The sequence below is a fragment of the Pecten maximus genome, chromosome 18 (assembly GCF_902652985.1).
Source record: "Pecten maximus chromosome 18, xPecMax1.1, whole genome shotgun sequence".
Taxonomy (NCBI): domain Eukaryota; kingdom Metazoa; phylum Mollusca; class Bivalvia; order Pectinida; family Pectinidae; genus Pecten; species Pecten maximus.
This window is the reverse complement of record NC_047032.1, coordinates 33,038,593-33,064,345: the sequence shown is the minus strand read 5'-3', so window position 1 is coordinate 33,064,345 and position 25,753 is coordinate 33,038,593. Positions and strand designations below refer to the sequence as shown.

Genomic DNA, 25,753 nt, shown 5'->3' with positions numbered 1-25,753 from the left:
TGGGAAGCTGCGGTATGATCAAAGAGAGTAAAACATGTACACTGTACTGACACCAAGCAATGTGACTGAGTTTGAATGTTAAGTAGAACGACCCAGAAGTATAAGTGTGGTCTGAGGCCATGTAGAGTACATATGGTGTGTAGTTTGTCAGTCCTGTAAACATACAGTAAGGACCGTAGCTTTTAATACTTCTACCCCCACACCGCGATTTATGGTGACGAGTGTACATGGAGAAATAATCACCGTGTTTCCTAGTGATAGACCAATTATGCCAATCAATCACCGGGGTTAAATCATCAAAGATCGCGGTGACCAAGCGTGCCGCGGTGAACCTCCGCAATCGAGACACTGAGGATCACAGAGAATCACAGTGGATCAGCAGGACTCATCGGTGCTTACTCATGCGATAAAATTTACCTGTAATATGGATCGATATGGAGTAGGCTAACTACATGTATATAACTGATACCTATCAACGCTATGATCGATGTGACCAGGGACGTACGGTATAACGTAATTGAAACTTTACATTTACCATTGGTTTTAATTGTTTCCAGCTCTTATAAATGCCGTAGAATTAAACATCAGTTTTACTTAGCTTGAAAATATGTGATATTTTATTTTATTTTGTCACTATAGTCGTAGTCTAGAGGGGACATAGATAATGTGTAGTATATTTAGATATAAAGAACTGTAAAGATTCCGCTGTGTGTTGCTGACCGGTAAAAGAAAGTAGATTTGATGGAAGTTATTTCTTGTGTAGTAGATGTAAGAATCACGGATTGATGAACATTTCGAACAACTTTCATCCAAGTAAGGATATAATTTGCATGTCTGCTGTAGGGCCAGAGCGCACTACTCTATGAAAACATGGAATTTCCCGTCACCGTTTGGTGCCGCTAAGATGTAAGGTGTAAATACAGTAAAACCGGTGTGAAATCACACGTATCTTACCAATATGGATAAATGAGATATGTATTTACCCCCAGAACACCCATTTAGTCCCACCTAGGTGTTTTATTTCGTCAGTATAGACCCTTGCTTTACGCTAGTCAAAATTTCACGCTGTTGACCTGCCATTTTGTAAGTGACAGTACGACTAACCACCCGAATCGGAACGCAATGGACCGAAAAGACCACATATAATTTATTGTGTTTTTCTTCTAACGTAGTTTAAATCAAGAAAACTAAGCTTATTATTTCACAAAACCTGTTATATTAAATTCAAAAATTCATAATTTCTTAATTATAAGCGGTAAAATCTATAGAAATAAAAGTTGTAGCATCGCACATGGATTAGGTAATTAGGCCGACCGCGACCTACAATGTATAGTTAGCAACATGGCAGAATCCAGAATGAAATATTGACTAGAGTAAAGCGAGGGTCTATAAGGACTGAATTAAACACCTAGATGGGACTAAATGGGTATACTGGGGTAAATAAATATCTCATTTATCCATATATGTAAGTGTTATGTCATTCAGGATTTTATTGTATTAGGACCAAAATCTTAGCGACATGCCACATGTCAGCTGTCGGAGAATTCCACGTTTTCATATCGTAGTGTGCCAGAGGAGGCCAATAGAAACTCTGGCTAATTCCACCTATGAAACTGATCAAAAGTGGGAATAACACTTATTATGTGTAATGATACTGGTTGCATAGTCAAAAACCTGCAATATATCGTATCTTAGGGCATCCATATAATATGGGTGTTAAATGTTCCGGCTGTTTCATGTCTTCACATTAATATCATGTCACTGAGTATTTTTTTTTTACTCTGGCCTATTTTATGGTTACTGTTTTTATCAAAAATGTTATTTCAATGATTTTATAAAATCATAATACTTGTACATTTTATTACGTAGCGTCTTATAGAATACAACACGTTTTCATTTTGTGATGAATCAACATGATAGCCGTCATTGGTGGATAGTATCCATCTTGGCTGTCTGTCAATCAAACGCAATAGAAATGGGTACCTGGCCGTACACGAATTTCATCGGTTGGATTGACAAGTCACCTTATACAAAGCAGACGACACTGAAGTTCGTCACACCTCAGTGAGCATTGTTGCTGTCAATCAAACGCCGCGGAAAGGCTTTGCGCGTATTTCATTGGTTGATAAGAATGATTGACAAGTCATTCTCCATGCACAGGTAAGATTTACAAGACAGTTACGAAATGTCTTGTTATTACTATGTATCAATCTTTTACAGATAAATATATTTGCAAATAAATGATAACTATTCTTTTAAAGTTTTGCTATCAGAAAGTTAGTTTTATCACGTTTATGACCATAACGAGTTAAATACATGTATATAAATCCATAATTTTACCATCGATCATTGGAATTGTGGAAGTTATTTAATTCATGTTACGGTGTTAGTCTTGTTGAGTACGGCAATAAGATGCATGTTAAAAGCACACGATTTGTAAATGATCTCCATTTCGATAGTGATACTTCACGTATACGAAAGTCAGTACATGGTATTACATCCACAGTTTCTTTGGTATTTTTGATAATAAACAATTTATTTATTTAACATTATTTAAGAAGACAGTACAGTGGTTTTTAGAAGATAAAAAACATATTTGCTGATTTGTTCATGTGATAACAATAAAATTTCAACGTATTTTTTTTTCTGAAGCGTGTGATTTAAATATCAAGCTGTTAAAGCATTTCTCTATTTTATAATCCATGTGACACAATCAAATGTGTTTTCCAAAGACTATATTGCTAGAGATCATATATATTTATGAATATATATGAATTATATAAATTGTATTTGACATGTATTTAGAAAGTTCATTGCATTATCTAAAAACATCTTCTAATAAAATATCTAACATAAAATGTGTTTGTTTTTAGTCATACATGTATATAAAACGTTAGTCATTTCAGTATATATCACAAGTGGTACATGCATGTACAGAGTTAAAGTTCTTGGTATTCAAATGCTGACGTGGTGAAACTCCGTGTTAAAGTGTACCAAGAACAAAAAAACGATATTCAAACATGGTATTTTTTGTAAAAGCCAAAGAATGATGTCGCGAACCACATCAAAATCGGTTGGCCGAGTGCCGAGATAAAATCTATGCATTATATTCTATACAAAACACGCTTCAAGTCATGGAGAACACTTAATTCAGAAAGTAATATATTATAATCATCATGATCTACAATAGACTAAATCTCTCACGTATGAATACCAGTGTTGGAGCCTGCAACAAACTTCTACATATACAGATTTTATCCCGAGGGTATTTTACATGTCATGGTCTCAGGGATAACGGACGATTACATTCTTGAGAAAGATATAATTTTTATATGATCGTTGTCATTGAAATTAAATAAAAGTGATTCGCAACAATTATAATATAATTGATACTTTATGTACAGGTACATAGTATAGGTTCTTATTAAAACCATCATTTTCGCTCCGTTATATATATATATATAGAAAACATACAATTTAGTTCATCGTGATTAATCATAATTAATACTAAAACTTATTAACTCGCAATAATTTTCGTGTATGAATTTTTCAAATTTTATTTATTTCTTTTTTATTATCATTATATTTCTTTTTTGTTTTGTTATTGTGTCATTAGTATGAAGTGATCGAGATCATTGTGGTTTTACTTTCCATTCGTGGGTCACAAGTCATATCTTCACTTAAAACAGGACTTTAGAAGATTAGAAACATGTTCGGAGAATTACGAATTGAGTGGGTTAGTATAACCGCTAAACAATTACCAGGTGTGAAATTATGATCCACAAGCTCGTCACACCTGTCACTGCACTACATGTGTCTGGTGTTCTAATCGGCACACGCAGGTAATTCTTGTGAGTTCTCGCGTTTGGTTTCTATGTACTTCAAAAAAGTTCCGAAGATATACTTTCACATGTTGTACGTAAATTGAGCTTGAATTTTATTAAGAATTGCGTGTTACTACAGGGAATGCATTTTTAAGTTGTTGAAATCAAACATATTATTTTTGGAATTCAGTGGGTTTCGTTTTCCTTTCAAGCGAAAAAAAAAGGTATCTTAAAGGTTTGTCTATAGAATGATTAACCTAAGTTGCCTCATTCATAAACCCACGATGTTGAAAATTTACTCTATGAATCTTTCCGAAAATCACAAATAACGGTATCTTCAAGTGTATTTGCAACATATCTATTGCTGTTTTGGCTAATAAAAGTTCCAATTTTTTAACTTTTATTTCACATCGTGTATGAATTGTATTTTAAACTTCTGTTACTAGAAGTATTATAACCGAAATCAATATTGGGTGGTCGGGTGGCACAGTGGTAACACACTTGCCTTTCACCAAGGCGATTCCCCGATCGGACGTGAAAAGGTATGGGGTCACCTGCCCGACCACGTGGGTTTTCCCGGGGTACTCCGGTTTCCTCCCACAGTAAGACCCCTCGCGCTTCCATCCGGGCCAACAAGCGTGATTAATATAAGTTAATATAACTTGTTTCTCAATTGTTGTAAAATAAATAAAGTTTACATTTTAAATATTGGTATGTAACAACCCGCAAATGCCCTCATAATAAAGGCTATATGATGTAAGTCGTTATAAACGGTCCATTATTCAAATGCCATATATGTTACAGCGACCCGTTAAAATAGAAAATTATTCAAATTTTACATGTTATATACGACCTGTTATAAAAGAAAATGAGTAAGATGATATACGTTGTATTTGGCCCGTTATAATAGAAAATTAATAAGATGTTACATGTTGTATATGGCACGTTATAATAGAAGATTATATGCCCTTAGTTTCGGTAACATTTGTTATTAACTAACTCACAAATATAAGTCAAAAAGTTTATTCAGCACTTTCATTATTGTTGTCTCATTCGCATTAATTGCAGGCACGTGTTTCTATATATATTTCCTATATGACGGCTCTGATCCCATTAAACCTCTGGCGTCACAGGTCAGAGGTCACCGAAACGTAGTCAACGGCTCTGGGTTCGAGAAAAATCGCAATTACTCTAAAACTAAAGTCGCTGTGAAAGTCGGCCTTTCAGCATTTTTAGTTTCATCCTAAATCACATTTAAGCTTGAAATAGCAAATCGTTACGGGTACACTTTAAGACCACCACGTAATTAAGTCAATTACGCTATGAAGGCTATTTTCACTCCATTCAATTTCATCTCATCTTAAATTGTCCTTATTTGTATTAATTACGAAAGAAATGCATTAAACCTCATAATTTTATGAAAACCTAGCATGTTCAAATTAATAGAGCTGTTAACAAGAAATAATAGAAATGATATCTCAAATCTTGCTAAATATATTAAATTTGCAAGGAAGAGAAAATTAGAATGGCTTAATAACCAATAATTATGTATAGTCATATAATGTTTCTCATACATATGTTGTATTACTTTTATTAGTAGTTGAATTGTCTGTATGTGCAATTCCAGCACAAATCTATGATAGGATATTGTTTATGATGTAAATAGTAAATTAATTGTTATATACATGTATATAATCACATATCACTATGTGTAAGGGTATATATGTATACAATAAAAGACCCGGATTTTACAACTTACCATCAGTCCATGTTTTTTTTATGATTTTTACGTACCAGAAACCCCAAGCTATCTATTTAAAAGTACGCGACACCAGCGAGAACTACCCAAGATGTCCGATAATTATTAAACCCGTATTCACTTAACAATGTGACGCTTATATAATTAATTAAGTATCAGACGACTATTGACTAATTTGTGTGTAATCAACCCAGTTCTTGTGATCACTGCGTAATACCTAAATGTGTGTGTAATTAATAACGTGCATCTTTCAATGAGTCGTCGTTTCACGTAACAGTGTTACAAGCCGATATCCATGTTTACCAAATACAAGCGTTAATGATGTTAATTACCGATCATAAATTTATTACATGTATTTGAGATTGATTAATTATCGTATCACGCACTGTATGTTTGTGCATAAATTCTTACTAACTACGAAATAGAAATATGTGTTCTTATAAAAGTTGCCGTCTGTAAAATAAATATCATAGATATTGTACGTCAAGTTGAAAAAAGCAAGACCAGGCTATACTATAAAATCCTTTAATACTGTAACATTTAGGTCGTAGAGAAAAAGCAATGTACCGTTCTAAAAACAAAAGCTACACATTGTAACACAGGTAAACACCCGGGGCTATGACCTGGCAGCGGTCGCTATTGACTACGCACAGTGTCAAGCGATAGTCTGTACAGCTGTCGACACGGGTGACTTGCCCCGACATTTTTTTCTCCTCGTGGTGAAAAAATTGTCCGGATTATTGAGGGAAATTTGCTAATGAAAAGTACGCTCCGTTCCCAAAATGGGCTTCCGGAATCGGAATCCGAATTTCCGGACTGGTGAGTACAAATAACGTTACGGAAATCCGTTCCCGTGCATTTCCGTCCGGACTGTGAGTTTTCCGGACTATCGGCGTCCGGATTATCGCGGGTCCACTGTACACGTGTTGTAGTTTAAGTTTAAACATATTTTATTGATATACAGAAATGACAAAGGGATTAGTCAGCAAATTTTACCAACTTATAAACGACTTCTCCCGTAAAATTAACAAAACAATGAATAATATGTGGCTAAAGTGATCAATTATTTTGTTATACATTTGTACTATGAATATTAGTGTGAAGGGCCTTTTGTCCGGAGGGGCTATTGTCCTAGGGGCTAATGTCCGGGGGGGGGGGGGGGCTTTTGTCCGTACCTCGAATATTCATATGCCTACAGTTGAGCCGAAAGGCTTAGTATAAAGAACTTAAACTCGTCTTCGGTATTATTAATAACGATATTTAAAGAAACGATCATTTAGGGATACAAAGTGAAACATGTGCAAGGATGAGGATTTTTTTTAGTGTGTCTTATTTAAATATCACAGACATGTACATGCTGTCATTGTACGACTCCCGTGTGTAAATCGCGTATCTATGTCAAAGATGATTTTACGCATGAACTTTGTTTTGATCTGTAACTATGCACAATATTGTTTATTAGATAAAGGAATAAGTGTTATCATGTACAATTAATTAATTTCTTTGTTATTATTTATTGCTTATTTTCGACTATGTTATCAAGCACCAGTTCTGCATGCACACAAACGATGATAGTCGGGTGTTTTGTCTCCGTATACAAACGGACACGGTTAAGTCGAACCATCGGATAAGTCGAATATTTTGCTCGGTCCCGTCGACTTCGACTTATCCGAGTTTTACTGTACATAAATTAACCCACCATATGATCTTTCTCCCAATATTTTTTCTATGCATATTACTCTCGGTTTTGATTTTCTTGCTAGTGCTTGATAATACCGCTGAAAAAAATGACGTTTGATACCTGAAATTAGCTACAGACAATTACACAACTATCAAATCATTAGGAACATGTGTGAATTTAGTTGTGTACTCATCACCGTTTGTCAGCATGTCATCCGATCACAGCCAGGTAAGTCGTGATTTTTATCATAGGTAAGTTGCAAGGTTCCTTTGAACTGCAGCCAGAAAACTTTAGATCACAGTCCTACCACAGGCGCTAACAGATTACACATACCACTGTCATAAAAAAAAATGAAAGTAATATTTTCTATGCAACCGCCTGTGGGCTCACATGCGGGTACGTTATAAATATAAATGAAAATATCTGAATGCGTACCACTTTTATATTGTGAATGACGATGTGGCTAGCAACAAGTAAGTTTTATGCCACATGATATATATGTTTTAGCAGAGACATGTATATGTCTTTGGTTTTAGTAACGACATATTATGTTTATGTCCGATAACACAGTATTTTATGTAGCAAATAAATGACCACGACAATGGTACACAGATGAAGATACGGCCGGAGACAGATGTCTGCTTATTGTAATGTTCAAGTCAACAATGTGTCTGTGATTTTAATGCGTTAATTGAACGACATATGGTAATAAATAAATAATCACATGCACCCTAATTAAATTACACTGCGGTCGGTACTAACGATCTGCGGTGTCTGATTTTTGCCGAGTCTCTACGAGTTTGCTATTGTACAGGTAACTGTCTTCTGATTAAATATATCAATCAATGTACGATAACAAGCGAATCTATATGTCTGCTTATAGCCTTTACATTAATTTTATTAACGTGCAGTGACATCAGCAAACGATTAAAACTTCGACGATGTCCTTTGTAAAAATCATCTAGACATGTCAATCACACCTGTGGCAACAAATCTGAGAGTATGTGGGCGGAGCTATAGTAGGCTGTGCCTGATTATGGTGTGTCATCAGGTAAACTGTCCACCCCATTCGATGCAGGTATTAGAGCAATTTATTGTCTAATTAATTGGCTGTAAAAAAAGTCTTACGCTAGGATTTATGAGAGTGTCGCCCAAAACATAAGGGTATAATTTCACAATATTTAGTTTATATTTACTTAAATAATTACGGTAGCTGTTATCCCGTGTATTTGTTATTAATTATTGAGATAATACACGAACACTAATTGTTGCGATTTAAAACGTGTAATTTCATTTATTTATTTCAAAACAAATCCTACAGTAAGATGTGAGATACAGGTAGTAGACATCGACCAACTACAGCCTAAAATCCTTCTGGATAACAACATATACTCCCCTCAGGTAAAAAAAACCCATAGGGGTCCGATGGGGTCATTGCGAAACAGGTATACTCTCTATTGTAATTAAAATATGTGATTGACAGGTGTTAACAGTTGGTGAAAACATTTCTATAACGGTAATTACACGGCATGTAATTGTTCTGTGTATAGAGAATTAATCTATATCGCTTTCACTAACTTCAATTATGATTATATTACGCGATATAGAGATTTTTTTTCTAGAAAATAATGATACACCATTTATAACTCATTTATAAGTATATCCGTTTAATAGATCATTCAGTTTGATTTCATTTGGTTTTAAACGGTAATGATTTGGAATATATTATTTCCTAGCGAATTTTCAATGATTGCCGTAAAACAAAACCACGATAATGATATAATATATCTATTATATACTCATCTCCGACATTCTCTTCACAGAAGGTAAATATTTTCTTCTGGAACGCCTTTGTTACCTACCAGTTCAATGGAAAATTTCAATTTTTTTTTTTTTTTTTTTTTACATGATCTATCATCAGGCTTCGTTGGACGTAAAATAGACTGGTCTATAGATAGAGAAAGGACGAAATAGTTCACATTGTTTGGACGTTAGGTCTTGATCGTAATGGTGACGTCTGTATTGTTAGTACGTTATTTTGTTTTGCTTCCAAAATAAAAGGGACGGGAAAGATTCCCATGTTATGCTTATAATTAATTGAAATATGTTAAAATGTATTTTATAGATTTCTTTATTACATACACCAATGTATTGTTTTCTCACAATAAAGAGAGCACATCGGACTATACATACACATAATTCTGTATTCTATGTATTTCAAACAATATCTATTTGACAATTTCCATTTAACAATATACACAACATTTATAGTATACACACATAGATTCCAATCATGCATGTAATCGAAAAAAAAGAGACCTCGCATAATGATTTTGCTGTGACAATTTGGCTGTTAATGAAATAATGAAGTTGATTAACTACTGTATATATAGTTTGGAAAATATGAGCATGGATTTATATATCTACCGGTAATTTGAATGCGCCCAAGTGTATGTCTATGCTATTAGCCACCCCGGAACGTCCCTGATAATAATGATAGTAAGAAAACACACAACGTCTTTAAAGTCGTGTATTTAAACTACGAAATGTTTAAATAATTATACAGTCTATGTATGAAACCCGCTACAAAAAGTCAGACGAAATAATTATAAGCTATATTATTCAGGATAAAATTTGGTTTTCTTCAAACAATTACGAAACAATAAACATACATTATGTCCCCGCGAGGACAAATAATGATCTTATCAATGTTTATCGTCTTCTCATCCGTCACAGGTCGTACACGTATATGGATCAATTTCTCAAACAGACATCTTACTAGCTATATACTTCAGATATGTGTGATGACTAAATTATGCAATTAAGGACTTTGCTAGATCACGTAAAAATAAGTACGAGATCTTTCACTAAATAACGAGCCCCTTATGTGGCCTCTCCGAGGTCATGGCATCTGAGGTCATGCACAAAGCGCCATCTATAAACAGGTCAGCTAAATCAGTAGTGACTAAATGCATAGGCCTATATACAAGTATTGAATTGCAGATCATTTAAACCACATCATTTATCAACAGCAGCAATTGAGACGTTAAGGGAATTTCGTAGACTCACTATACGGTATCCAGATGTTTTTTTTATTTAGTTATACCCATGATCGTCACGGAGAACCGTATCACTTCGAATTCGAGTCTTACATTAGGGATAGGACACTTGCATGTAAGTCACAAAATCTACCAATCGTCTCGACTGCTAGCGGTAAAAAAATCGGTACACGTACAACGATAAGGGTCGATAATGGTCAACTGAGAGCCACACCACCACAGGTAAAACCGAGGGCTGAATGTAATCGTGGCCCTCCGGGGCTGCATCATCAGGATTCGCGGCGGACAAATTGCTTTGATGTTTCACGGAGAAACGATCACCGCGGATTTTGATGAACACATTACCACCGGGGATCGCGATGACGCCGTGTTCATGATCCCTGATCGGGATTTAGGGTGATCAGTCGCGGTGATTGACCCCTTGAATAGAAAATCAAACACCGGCACATGGTGACTTTGTGTTCATTCCTACGGCCTGCACTGTAATTAGTTACTTTGGAGTGATATTAAACATTAGGTTCACAAGGCGGTAAAGTACAATACATTGTTACAACGAGGCTAACACCATATCAGATAATTACCTTACGTTAAATTAACACTTGGTCTTTGACTTGATGCTTCTAAATGTTATGACATTCTTGGGAAAGATTCTCTGTTCCGATGACAAGCTCGATTGGCTTGTCTGTGCCACCTCGGCTGTTTTCTCTGTTAGAAAAACCCATTACGTCATCGGAATTTCCATCTTTTTACTTCCTCTTTTGTTTTTCGTAAAATTACGATTGATTTCTCAGTAATTCCTTTTAATCACAGCATTGTCTTGACCATTGCCAGGTTGTATGACAAAAACTGTTTGAGGAGACAATTCTGTTAACCAGGACCAAATACAATTAAATGTAAAACAAACACTTAAAACGATGTAATCATACCGCCCCCTCACTGGCCTCAGAATATATCATTATATGGACAGACATTATAAACTAGCCGTGTACTTTTATAACATCATTACAACAAGGATAACGACATAAAATAATTACCTGGTGTTATATCAACTTCACCTTTAACTTCACCCTTCTCAAACTTTTGCAATTCTCAAGTAAAGACTGGTTCCATTGCGCTGTCTCCACCTTCGATGAGTAGGGTGATCATCGGGATTTCCACTTTTTATTACTTCCGCTTTCGTTTCTATCACAATTACCATTAATTTCGCGATGTTTCTTTCAAGTCACATCGATGTCTTGATTATTATCTGATTGTGAAACAAAAACATAAATTGACAGTTAATGAGACAATTCTGTCGCAAACGATCTTACTTCTCAGCAGACGGCAACTCCGAACTCCGGGCTGGACTATTTACAGGATTGGGCATACACTGTAGCAGGATCGGGCAGAAATGGACAGGATCTGGTAGTGCAGGGGGCGAGTACAAAACCCGCAATGCACTCAGGCGTGAAGAGATTTTTGTTGATTTATTGTGTTTATTAGGTCATAATTCCGTTATTACTGAATGGATTTTTGTTCGGACACCAGCAGTAAAAGGGTTAACGTATCCCCTTTAAAATGGTATAAGTTATATTTAACAGTATCAAAAATTAGAAGTAAAAGTGGTGGCCGGAATGAACCCATATGGAATAAAAATGTCGACAAGATAATTTTATAGGCTTTAAGCTGATATAACTTTTATTAATACTCAAAAAATTCTAGTTAACAGTCATCGGCCAGCGTAAGCTCATCTAAAGATTAATTATATTCATCAAGGTGTGAACGAGCCGCCCGTTACCTGGTCATGGTGACCGGTGTACCGTGTAGGCCTATACAGTATGTTGTTTTAGTATAGACGTAGTGTGGTATCGGCTTGGACATACTCGTAAAATGGCGTCCGTGAATTTCACCTAGGTTCATTCCGGCCAACACTTTTGCACCGAATTTGTAATGAATATTAATAAAAGTTATATAAGCTTAAAGCCTATAAAATTATCTTGTCTAGAGTGTGTCCCGAACAGAAATCGGTTAAGTAATAAAAGAGTTATGGACCAATAAAGATGGAAATTTACATGTAACTTTGACGATTTTGCTAATTTTTCACACCACATCAATTCATTCCAGCCACCACTTTTGGAAGTAATATCGAATATGTTTTCAAACAGTTTATACCATGTGAAAGCGTACTAAATTCTCCTTTTTTGGGTGGTTCCCGAACACAAATCTGTTCAGTAATATTTGAGATATGGGTATTTATTATAACGAAAACAGTTGTAAATATCGACATTTTTATTCCATATGGGTTCATTCCGGCCACCACTTTCACTTCTAATTTTTGATACTGTTAAATATAACTTATACCATTTTAAAGGTTTTAAAGGGGATAAATCAACCCTTTTACTGCTGGTGTCCGAACAAAGATCCATTCAGTAATAACGGAGATATGTCCTAATAAATACAAAATATTATGAAAAATCTCTTCACGCCTGAGTGCATTCCGGGTTTTGTCCTCACCCCAGGATAGGTCTGAAATGGACAGGATCGAATCGGGCAGGATCCGGGAAGAATCGGGCCCTTTTAAAATTGTTTATTATTTGTTTTTATTGTAACTTGAATTATTTAAAATATTACAACAACCCTTTTCACGATAACTGCGGTGCTGTTTTTTGCGCAGGCGTGCAAACGCTTCCGGACGGCAACCACTTTGTTTACGTTTTACAAAGATGGTGATCCAATGTGTAGCATACCGGTGTACCAATCGACAGGGGAAGAATGCTAAAGAGCGAGGCGTTAGTTTTTTTCGATTCCCCAAGAACAAGAGGAAAAGAAAGGCATGGGAAAAAGCTGTCGACAGGGCAGGCTGGGTACCAAATGAGTACAGCAGAATGTGTTCTGAACACTTTGTAGGCGGGTGGCACAGCGACGAAGCAAACGACATGAACTAGCCTATCGGCCTACTATCTTTCCACATAAAGGGAAAGTCCCGTCAATTGAAGAGAGTGCTCGAAATGAAAGATGTTGCCGAAGGAAACTTCTACTGGTGAGTCGGTGTTCACACTTTTTGCATTTTACATTCAATATCAATGGATATTGCAGTGGCTATAGCCATGTCAATATTAGTACCAGATCATACTACTTGGCATATATATTGAGAGGTTCTGACTTTGATACAGCCTTATTACCTTGTGGATTCCTGTAATACGGCTATAAATATAGATACTATACATTGATATGACTTGTGAAATGTAAAAAAGATTAAGTGTTCATTTAAACTTTCATTAGAGTCTTGTTTATGTTCTGTAGGATAATGTGTGTGTATGTTGTTTTCTTCATCCACCTCCAGTACTGAGTGCCAGTAGCACACATACATATATATGTATGTGCCAAGGGGTAATACATAATCTGAATCTCATGCATATAAAATTCAGAAATATCCATGATTGGTATTTCGCACATGTGTAATTACTAATTTTAACATACATATGCAGGAAATGGATGAGGCGGAGAAAAGAGAAAGACAGACACTCCATCAGCATCACCAGTTCAGTGTGTTCTCCCACAGCTACTGCAGTGAACCATGTGAGGATGAAGTGAATGACCCTGTTCAAAGTCCTAGTTTAGATGATGTAGACATCAAGTCTTTTAGGATGAAGGTATCAATTCATATATATTTTTTCAATCAGTCCATTTCTGACCCTTTATTAAAATTGCTCAAATCCTGTTAAGTTTGTTTCTGAATGAACTATCGCAATTTTTTTTCTAAAAACATTCTACATTGTATATATTTTTTCAAGTACATGTATGTAAATTGAAATTATTGGTTTTCTTCGCTATAAACAATGGTCACAGGGAAATTTAAACCTAGTCTTATGTCATTTCTGGGTGAATCCCTTAATGTTTTTGTGCAGTTACATGTTAGTTGTACATACTGTTCTTGAAATATTTAATTTTTGAAATGAGGCCTTAATAATGAAATGATTAAGTTTTAATGTTCTTATTCATGAAGCCTATGTGTTGATAATAATTCCTTTCAGATACATGTACATTTTGTATGTGATATGCCATATTTATAAGATGTCTTTTTCGAATTCTTTGATATTAACTCTTTAAGTTATCTTATTAGATATATGAAATATTTAACATTATAGTACTGCATCTACTCAGTAGACTTGTGCTGTATAAATGTTCACATACCACTATTGTCATAAACAGCTTGTTAATTTTACTTGAGGCAGGCTACAGGCCCTTATGTACTGAAAACTACAATGTACATGTGTAGATTTATTGATTCCATACACATGTATCTATATTAAATTAATTTACAGGAGTTCAGTGTGACCCTGACCCAATGCAGCAAGAAAATAAGGCACTGAAATTGGAACTTGAAAACTTGAAAAAGTCCAAATGGTGCATTGAAAAGATTGCCAATGATGATCAGAAGACAAAATTTTACACGGGGCTGCCAACATTTGCAGTATTTTTGTGGCTTTTCAAGTAAGCATTCATGAATAGGTTTTATAAGTATAGGTGTGAATATTGCACTCACTTTTTACTTTTATGGTCAGAAAAAGTAAGGATTTTGCCTTATCATGAAAACCCTTGCAGGATTCCATTTGGGCTTATGGAGAATTATGCTATAACTTTATAGCTTATATAATTTATGTAATTGTGTTTCATGATGGTAGTACTTACTTAATTTCTCTAATTTCTACTGATAAATTACTGTTTAATTGAATATTGGTACATTTAAAGCAAATGTACTATATCTACATGTTTTGTAATTTGGATAGGCAGCAACAAATGTAGTAATGACAAATATATAACTGAACACAACCTTTTATGGGGAAGCACACAATTTAATCTTTTAGGCATAAAATATGATGTTGACTTAAGTAAAGTAGCAAAATTAAACTTTGATAAAAAACTGGCTAAACTGAAATCTCTCATATGCTATGGTACAACCATAATGTCAAAATAAACAATAAACCTGTTTTGGTTCAAGAAAGGAGTACTGTTCATCTATGATGTTATCAAGGAAGATGGTATATTTTATAATTTCAAAGAATTTCAAAAAAGATATGCTATTAGATCCAATTTTTTGACATTCCATAGCATAATTAGGGCAGATAAACATTTCATAAGTAGTAAACAAGAAATCATTTCTCTGGAAAAGCTTATCATTTTACCTAATATATCTTTAAATTCTTAACACTATGTTGGAAAGGAAAAAAGTCTGATATGATATATATAATCTGATGTGATAATGAAATTTAACCTTCCTCACAAATGAAATGGTCTTTGGTTTTTAGTTTTACCATCCAGGAAAAACAATAAAAATAAATTGATTCATGTGCTTTCAGAACCTCACTCAGTATTAATTCAGATGGTTACAATGTAGAATGCACTTTTATCTACATAAAATAGGCATACCAGGTAGTATTAATATGAGTTTGATTTCCAATTTCAGTTTCCTTCAACCAAAAGCACAGAGGATGAAGTACTGGATTGGGTCTAACACTGCCCAGGCTTCAGACAGATGTAGATCTTCAACTGGATCTTTACAGCTCATTGATCAACTTTTTGCTGTGTTGATGAGATTGAGGCTTGGATTGTTTACCGCTGACATTGCTGAAAGATTTCACATCTCTGAAGGAACATTTTCAAAATATTTCTCTACATGGATATCTTTATTGTTTCAGGAACTAAAGCTCCTTAATCCCTTTCCTTCTCGAGATATTGTTAACAGAACTATGCCATCATCTTTTAAATCAAAGTATCCTTCTGTTAGGGTTATACTCGATTGTACAGAAATTTTTATTCAGCGATCTTCCAGTCTCCTTAATCAGTGTATGACATTTTCTAGTTATAAGCACCATACAACTGTGAAGTTTCTTGTTGGTATTACACCATCAGGTGTTATTTCCTATGTATCAGAAGGATGGCCAGGCAAAACGTCTGATAAATTATTGACTATTGAGTCAGGTATTTTAGATCTTTTAGACGAAAATGACAGTGTAATGGCTGACAAAGGGTTTACAATGAGAGGTGTTTTAGAAGAAAAAAAATGTAAACTGAATATTCCTCCATTTAGAGGTAATAGTCCACAGTTTACTACTGAACAGATTTTTGAAACACAGGAAGTTGCATCTTTGAGAATACATGTGGAGAGAAGTATAGGTAGAGTGAAGAACTTTCATATTCTCGATGGTGTTTTTCCTTTGACCCTGTCGCCACTAGTATCAAAAATTTTCAAAGTTGCATGTTGGCTCACAATTCTAGATGTCCCACTAGTCACCAACTAAACATTTATCATTGTAAGAGCTTATTCAGGACTGTTTGGACTGGTTTCATGGAGAGAACATGTATAATTCTGTTTGCAGAATTAAGCTGTATTCAAATTACTTATACATGTATGTCTTGTTTTCATTTTATCACAAAGCAACAGTATTTTATGTAAATCATGTTGAAAACACATAGATTTAAGATTATGACTACTGATTATTACATAACTAACTCATCATCAGTGTCACCACATTCACTTAATATGTTTAAGTGAACTGTGAACACACGTTACAATCCTGTCACATCTGCCTGGTTATTGGTTTCTATTGTACCATTTATAGTGTTGTGCCATCTTGACATCGAATGTTTTCTGACATCATCAAAGAAAGATGTATTAAGTGAAGATCACCATTTCAGATTTTATTTTGGTCTGATAAAATACCTGGTTGGTTATGTGAAAACCTGAATTTTACATTCATGTCCATATTAAAATTACAGATACCATCATTACATTACAGGTATAAAAAAAAACAGGAGTTAGCACAAAGACAATACCACATTGTGCAACAGGCAGTCATACACAACCTCTACACCAACCCTATATACAGGCCACACACTTCTTAGACTTAACATCTGAAGTTACTATTAGTCTATTATTATAGTGGACATATAGCAACACAGCAGTGTCTTTTTCCCAGTCATTTTGTATAAAACATTTTGACCTCCTTACTGGTTTACATGTATTCTTGGACACTTCTACATGAATTACATTACACATTGATGCAAAACTTTGGTGCAACATGGTTAACATAAAATGCGATAAGTTTTGGCATCATACTGCTAACAAATTCTGCATCAAAGTACACTCTGTCAACACAAATGTTATTTTTAGGAGCATTTGTCCAAACTACAAAGTCACACCATGGCAAACCCATTATTGCCAGTTCACCCTGTACCTGAGCGTAGTATTTGTGGCTTCTTTTCAGTCGTGGTCCCTCTGAACTTGCCTCCAAACAGAAATTTGGATGTCCCATGGCAACAATTTCACAGACCTCCAATGATGTGACTGTGGCTCCTTGGATTGAATAGGGACACTTTATCTATAGTATACCCATATTGTCACCATCAACAAACCTCCCATCACTAGAGGCACCCAGGTAGGCATGAGTAGCACACAGAGTAAGGCCTGTATCCTCAACTCCTATCTGACTGCTGAGAGAAGACTGTAGGTCTATATAGTCTTTTCTTGCCTGTGGCTCCTTTTCTATTCCCCACTGAACAGCTGGAGGTAGAACGGTGTACCTAAAATTCAAGAGCATCATGTTAAATATGGAAACATTTAAATAAATATTATTCCAGATCATTTAAAATAGTACAGTTTTTCAGTTATACCATGACAACACCTAGCTAATAATTGTTACAGTGAATGATTCTTCAATGTGGCAAACCAATGATTGAAACTAAAAGTTGGATAAGTAATCACATTTGGAAGATTTGAAACTATAGCTGTGTCACAGGCAGTCCATGAAGCTTAATACCGGATACCACTCAACTGAATTGAGATCACATGCTGCAAGCCATGTCAGGGCTGGTTACAGAAACTTTGGGAGTCATTTTGGTTAAGTGTTATCTGTATATTTATAGTGTCTGAACAAACAACAACTTACCTATTAAGATTTGACCCTTCTACAATTTGTTTAACAAGAGAGTTTGGTTGGGGCCCAGCATGTAGAACGTCTCCAAAGATAGAGCTAGTCAGCCGCCCAATATGGAGCTTCTGCCACATGTCTGAAGATCTCTGACTACGCGTATTAATTTCAATATACTCTACCAGGTCCTGGTCAATTGAAAGTTGGGGTACTACAAGAAATATAAGTAAACTGTTTTAAACAAGTAGGATCACTGCTCCATTTTTTTGTACATCTGCATCTGTGTTGAGACCATTCCATATGTGGAAAACATTTCATATCAAAAATTGGATTTCAAAACATTGGAAGTAAAATTCTCTTAGTTTGTTTGCTGTCTATTGTATGCATGTAGGCTTTGTAATTTACTGACTTCTTTTAAGAAAAATTCACATTAAATTTCAATACAAAAAGCTAATTACAATCCTTTTATCAATAAATAACATTTGGCTTTTAAAGAAATCTTACAGTTGCTGTTAGAGTAGATCATGTTTTTCATCTTTATAAACATTGGATTTTCCACAGCCTCTATCTCCTCTTCCTGAATGGCCTCTGGAACATGGTCACCAATATTCCACAAATGGGACATTCCTGAAAAGGACCATTCAGTGTTATTTATGTAAAGAATACATACATGTTGATAGATGATATGATTGCTTTGACTATTATGTTCAAATTTGCATTTTTAGAAATTGTCAACATTGCTTATATAACTTGTAAACTGTCATTATGATCTATAATCACAAGAAGTGTTTATACGTGTATCTTTACACATGTTCCAAGTTAATAATTGAAAGTTAAAGGTATTAATGTATCGAAATGCAAAATTTGCAACATTTTTTAATCGTCTTGTAAGCATAAATTTTTCAGTGGTTTCTGTAGACAGTGCATGTACATATATATAAGCATATTGGTAAGGATTTAAAAAAAAAAAGAGGTATATGAGTCAATTTAACTCAGGTTCAAAGAAACGATGTCATTGCCTAGCTATTAGTATACATGGTTGCAAAATATTAATTTGTATTTCTCTGTTTTTCTGTTGAATTTTGTTTGACATGTTATTGTTATTAAAGTTTCCAATTAGGCCTACATAAAATGTGAAAATGAAACTTTTGTTGCATTTTTTTAACTTACCTGTATTGGGAAAAACATCCTTCAGATTTCTTAGATGGTGAAGAGATTCTTGAGTATTAAAAACTTTATCACAAGTGTGACGAGGATCATATGTGTCCGGATGTGATGTGGCTACCTGCTTTGTTGCTGTAACAGGTAGTTTTGGTTTCCTTTGTGGCAAGGAACTCATCGGTCCTATGGGCTTAACTGCACGACCAGGAACATTCCATGTGCAGGGTATTGATGTGCAGCTCTTCTCCAGTGGTTTTGTATAGGTCAACGCAAAAAGTACACTACCTATATGACTGCAAGTCTGGGCTAACCTATTAAACAAATTAAGATAAGATTAAGAATTTAAAGTAATATTATCTTGGTCACATGTTTATGATACATACAATGGAATACATTTACAAATTATGCAAGATGATCTGGCTCTTTCATTTAATTATTAACAATTCTTACCCCTCAAAACAAAACGTTGAGAGTAAAAGATAACCCAGCTTACCCTATAGGACACTGACAATACCCATGTTGTATGGTGGAAGAATCTGTGGCAGACATGCATACAAACACTTGATACTGCTGTTTCTTCATTGATGCATGACAGTTTGCTCTGACATAAAATGTGTCTGCATCAATCTACAAGGAATGAGAAAGCATTCATTATGAGTGGCAGTTTTACTTTTTATTTAACATATATTTTTATATGAAAATATTTTTTTGATATCCAAAATACATAGATAGTCTATATTGAGAGAAATATGGGAGATATTTGAATTTTTAAAGTAAATAATCCATGTTTGAGCTTGATTTGATTTTTTTTCAATTATTTTTCTTGAAAATTTCATATCAAGTTTTCAAATTCATAGCAATTTCTATTTAAAAAATCTAGATCTACATATCAAAAAAAGCATTAGTATTATATGAAAATAAAAATCTTTGTCAAAACATATCTTTGGAGATTATAGTTAGATTATTTTTTTTTCTATTTTTTTTGTTATCATATAAGCAATTTTTTTTTATATGAAAATGTTAAATATTTATAAATGCATGTAGACTATCAAATTAAACAAAAGCAAGATATTATTTTAGTTTAATTGGCAAGTGATATTTGGAATTCAGCACATGAAAGGAAAAAAATATGGTTCAATTACAAAAAAAAAAAAAGATTCATCCTTAAAACTTTACCACACTTAACTCATACTAGACACCAATTTACAACACTAATTACCTGTGATACTCCTATATCCTGGACGTCTCCTGCGTCAAAATGCTTTACTGCACGGTCTAAACCTTTGAAGTTTTGTACTGTTCTCCCAGATGAAGTTGGTCTCGCAATGAAGAAGTCATAGATTTGTTTAAAACTTATCTTTGGCAGTATGATGCCATCTGGATTGGTATACCGCACCTTGTTATACGGGGGTAAGTTGAATCTCGGTGTTGCACCATCCGTGGGGAGGGATTGGTGTACAATTGGAGTTAGAACAGATGTTTCAACTTGAGATGTAATAATTTCATTGATAATATCAGCTTTTTTCTTTTTGGAAAAATCTATACCGTGATCTTTAGCTAGAGTTCTCAGCGAATTGATTTTAAGCTTGTTTAAACTCTCCCGCTTCGACATAGTGTTTTGTGGTAACTAATGTAAACAGTGGTTGCCGTCCGGAAGTGTTTATGCGCATGCCCGAGAATTACCGTGAAAAGGCTTTATAGACGACTGCAGGTTAACCCAGCGTCATAGAAATCTACGTCGGGCCTATCCCATAGCATATCAAGTGTAGTAAGTTCATGCAAGGTGTCTATATACACGTACATGTAAACAAAATGGAGTTTTAACTTACAATCAATACAGTTTAAATCAATAATAACAACAATTATTTTGCCAAATTTATCAGGAGAAATGGCATAGAATTCTAGTAGAAAATATTCACTTTCAAAGCTTAAAATTTTTAGACTAACTTTACTGCCGATCGCGCGGACGGCTGGAGATTAAGCTTACAATGCGTGTAGCTAGTCTATAAGATATGTAGGACCTATGTACTGTACGTAAAGATGAAAATTCACGTGATCATTTGCCCAGAATAGACTATTGTCGAAAAAAATATTTGTAATTTTCACTTTTAAAAGTTGAATTTAAAATAATAACAAGGCCTCCCTTTTAATTTGAAAAAAAAAATGCAATGTAGGCTAGATGTTTGATCTAATTAGAGGTAGATTATGAAATAAAGCCAGTCTGTCTTAAACTTAAAACCGGGTATAATATTAATTCTAAATTCAAGCAGGCAGATTTAAACATGAAAATATTCATTGTGTGTTTACTAGACTTACAAAAAGCTCTGGAAGACAAGACCATCAAACATCGCCTTGTATTCATTACAGACAGCAAGGGCCGATATTTACAAAAGCAATTGGTGAACCTCAGCACAAAAGATATCAATATTAAATGGTTCTATGTAAGTGGGAGGAGGTCAGTTGATGGTCTAAAATGTATAACAGACAACTTACCATATCTAACAACTTGTCCTACTCAAATTATCTATTGGCATGGGACTTGTGATGTTACCCTTAAGAGAGACAGATTCATTTTTACCAGGTATCAAAGTCTTAATGCTCTAGAGAAAGATACTAGAGAAGTCTTTCAACAGCTGAAGGCCATTTCATCCAGCTCGCCGAATTTGAAAATTGGTGTACTTGAGATACCCCCAATATCTATCGTTAAGTGGAACCGCCTTAAAGATATTGTACATTGGGAGGCCCAATCAGAGCAAAAGGATGACGAATCTGTTAACAAGCATATCAATGTCTACAATTCCATAGTGCGTGAGTACAACTCTGAGCTAGGATTCCATTCACCCAAGTTTGTATGTGACCTTGAAAGATCAAGAAAAAATGAAAACCGCAATGGACAGGAGCACGGATGTCGCTATTCATACAATTTCAATCTACTCTCTGATGGAGTTCACCCAACAGAGGAAGTGGCTCAATATTGGCTTTTACGAATCTTGGAACACTGTGAATAAATTCTTCATCTTTTTTTAAACAGTATTAAGGCTAGTAAGTGAAGGTGTGGATTGCCTCATCTCACTGAAAGTCTTCAATACAAGAATATTCTTTTTTTTTTTTAATAATTTATAAATCATTCCAAACTATTCAAATACACCAGTACCAGTTTTAGCAATTAATGTGATATCATGTGAATTTATGAACTAATGGTAACTCCACTATGTCATCACCTCCACTATGTCTTGACACCTTGCATGAACTAAACTGTTATATACATCATGATAGACCCATGTATACTGTCGACGGACTCATCATCATGAATCAGAAACCATTACATAAGTACTGTAAGTATTTCAACAGAATCATTGAATTTGTTGTTATATCAGTTCAATCACAGGAGTTTGACGACTTGTTTTGATCATGAATTAAATATAATGTAACAAACCAAACCATTTTAATAAGTAGAAAATGTCACACTCCTGTTACTAGTGTTAATGTTATTACTAATATCGTTACTAAGTTTGTGTCATTAATTATAACTAGCTGCGCTCTCCCAAGGCTTTGCCTTCATTCATATTAAATATAATTTTAAATCTTATTTTTTTTTTTTTTTTTTTTGCTTTCAGTAATTAAAATTAAACATTTTCTTTTTGAGTTATTTCTCATACTGATGATACGAAACTCAAAAGCTGGCCACCTATGATGTGCCTCCCACAAAGCGGAAGTTCCATGTGCCCTCCGCACGGCTGCAAGATAGAGCTTTCGTAATTATGACGTCATTTTGGTGCTTTGTTGATCATAGTCACGCCGAGGCTTTGTATTACACATCAATCTGAATGCAAACCAAGCACTTCATTGAAATCGATTTCACATGTGCCGTTCTTTCAATTGAACAAACAGGGGAATAAATGAACTTAAACCCCAGATTTAGCAAAGAGAAAGTGAAGTTTAACGTATCTTAATGTAAATATAACAATTAAACGCTTGTTAGATTGTATTTATTGTCAATATCAATGCAATTTGGGTGACATAAATATTTATGACGTCCTAACGGGCGTCATTCTATTTATCTGTCACCCAGATTGCATTGATCTTGCCAATAAATACAATCTACCAAGCGTTTAATTGTTAATTATGTATGTATATTTAACAATAAGAAAATGCTGTTTACATTTAATTCATTTAAATGTCATAATTTTAAATATATGTATACTAAATAAATATATCTGGCATAAATTTGTAATTTTTGTTATGTACCAATTTATAAGTGATGACTTATCTTTGATTATTTGTGCATATTGCATAATAATATCCATTTGTTAATTTTAGATTTCTTTTGCGTCATAATGCGTTTATTTCCTTCCAATTTTATTCAGTTTCTATTATTTGTTTTTTCATGAGAATCCATGGTTCGTTGGTTGAACTGGCAATATGTCACCAGGTTGAACCCCTGGGAATCATTTCGTAAATCAATCATGATAAGAACTACATTCAACTGGAGTGATGCTACATGTGAAGAGGGGGTAAAAATAAATATGATGAAAAAAACTATACAGAGTATTGATTCTTAGGTTCTTAATAATGAGCAACAGTTATAAATATTAAAATATCCACCCCACCTGGGAAATACATATATAGCTATCATTCATTAACGCTGTCTTTATGTTTCAATCTGTTATATCAATTACATAATGAATTAGGACTGCTACTGTAGATTTAACCTGATACATTTAATTAACAGTAGATTTTTCCAGCATCTTGGATGTAATACAACACAAAACAATTTGTATCATTTCAGTATTGGTACTAGGTACTTGTATGTAAAATTCTATGTCACATTTAAAGTTGTTAAGTTCACTATAAAATTAAATATCTGATCTGTAAATTATTTGTTATAATTGAATGAAAATGCTTGCATGCAGTTTTAAGATTTTTTTTCAGCTTGTAACCATTCCTATTATTTAAACTGGAATGCTGTTAATGGGCTTTTTATAAGTCAATTTTGTTTTAATTCCTTAAAAGTTACCTGTCTAATAGTGTGATCATATTTTTGATAAATCTGTACCTCTATCTTCTGTTGAAGAAACCTTATCATTCACTTTGGTATCACGGTTATCCCACAATTGTTGAGTAGACAATATCATATTGTGGTTCCCAATTGAAATCCTTAAGCTTACCTTTAGTAATGGAGGGCACATCTGTACGTCAATGTCATTTACTCAACTGTCAATAATTGACACACATGGTCAATTTGTGTCCTTCAAATGTGTTATTTATTATTATCTATTATGTACCCAGTAACTATTACTGCAGTTGATTATAATTAGTCAATTAAATAAACATACTGATTTGTCTTTCCTGGTAACCAAACATCTGATCCTAATAATAGGACACCTCACACGTAAACTACAATGCATGTCTGTTTGTCCATTGTAAATCATTACTACAGGAGCAATTTTAAATATCAGATCGGGACATCAATGTTTTCTTTTATTACGATAGACATTACGACAGACAATAACCATTAACGGTAACGATTGGACAGCACTTAACGTCAATGGTATCGAACAACAGAGAATCGTAAAAAAAAAAAACAGATATGAACAACGTTTTTAATATAATGACTTTCTACCTTAAGTTTGAATGCATTAGATAAAATATCCCCAATTGAGCTATATATATATAATATACAGAAACATCTAGTAGTCTATAGCTAAATCACCGTCAGTTCTACCAACTCTAACGGTTCTGGTATCCGATACACCTAACCCTAACGACTCTAACGGTTCTGGTATCCGATACACCTAACCCTAACGACTCTAACGGTTCTGGTATCCGATACACCTAACCCTAACGACACTAACGGTTCTGGTATCCGATACACCTAACCCTAACCCTAACGACTCTAACGGTTCTGGTATCCGATACACCTAACCCTAACCCTAACGACTCTAACGGTTCTGGTATCCGATACACCTAACCCTAACGACTCTAACGGTTCTGGTATCCGATACACCTAACCCTAACCCTAACGACTCTAACGGTTCTGGTATCCGATACACCTAACCCTAACGACTCTAACGGTTCTGGTATCCGATACACCTAACCCTAACGACTCTAACGGTTCTGGTATCCGATACACCTAACCCTAACGACTCTAACGGTTCTGGTATCCGATACACCTAACCCTAACGACTCTAACGGTTCTGGTATCCGATACACCTAACCCTAACGACTCTAACGGTTCTGGTATCCGATACACCTAACCCTAACGACTCTAACGGTTCTGGTATCCGATACACCTAACCCTAACGACTCTAACGGTTCTGGTATCCGATACACCTAACCCTAACCCTAACGACTCTATT

The 25,753-nt window shown here is 34.6% G+C and overlaps 1 protein-coding gene and 1 pseudogene across 1 annotated transcript; one reads left to right on the top strand and one right to left on the bottom strand.

Annotated features, from left to right (window-relative positions):
- Nucleotides 1–12,694: 12,694 nt before the first annotated feature.
- LOC117316380 lies at nt 12,695–17,661 on the top strand (annotated as a pseudogene).
- A 23-nt stretch (nt 17,662–17,684) lies between these two features.
- Nucleotides 17,685–20,102, bottom strand: LOC117316379. Its single transcript, XM_033870918.1, has 5 exons — nt 19,888–20,102; nt 19,404–19,705; nt 18,738–18,860; nt 18,252–18,444; nt 17,685–17,886 (listed from the first exon to the last, which is right to left on the bottom strand). The coding sequence occupies exons 1-5, from the start codon at nt 19,974–19,976 to the stop codon at nt 17,685–17,687; spliced, it is 909 nt and encodes a 302-aa protein (XP_033726809.1). The 5' UTR covers nt 19,977–20,102.
- Between the last annotated feature and the right edge of the window lie 5,651 nt (nt 20,103–25,753).

Coding starts and splice junctions, on each gene's coding strand:
- LOC117316379 (XM_033870918.1), bottom strand. CDS start 19,976: ATGAAGAAACAGCAGTATCAAGTGTTTGTATGCATGTCTGCCACAGAT. Junction 19,706..19,887: donor TATTGTCAGTGTCCTATAGG/GTAAGCTGGGTT, acceptor TTTGTTTAATAG/GTTAGCCCAGACTTGCAGTC. Junction 18,445..18,737: donor GATCTACTCTAACAGCAACT/GTAAGATTTCTT, acceptor TATTTCTTGTAG/TACCCCAACTTTCAATTGAC.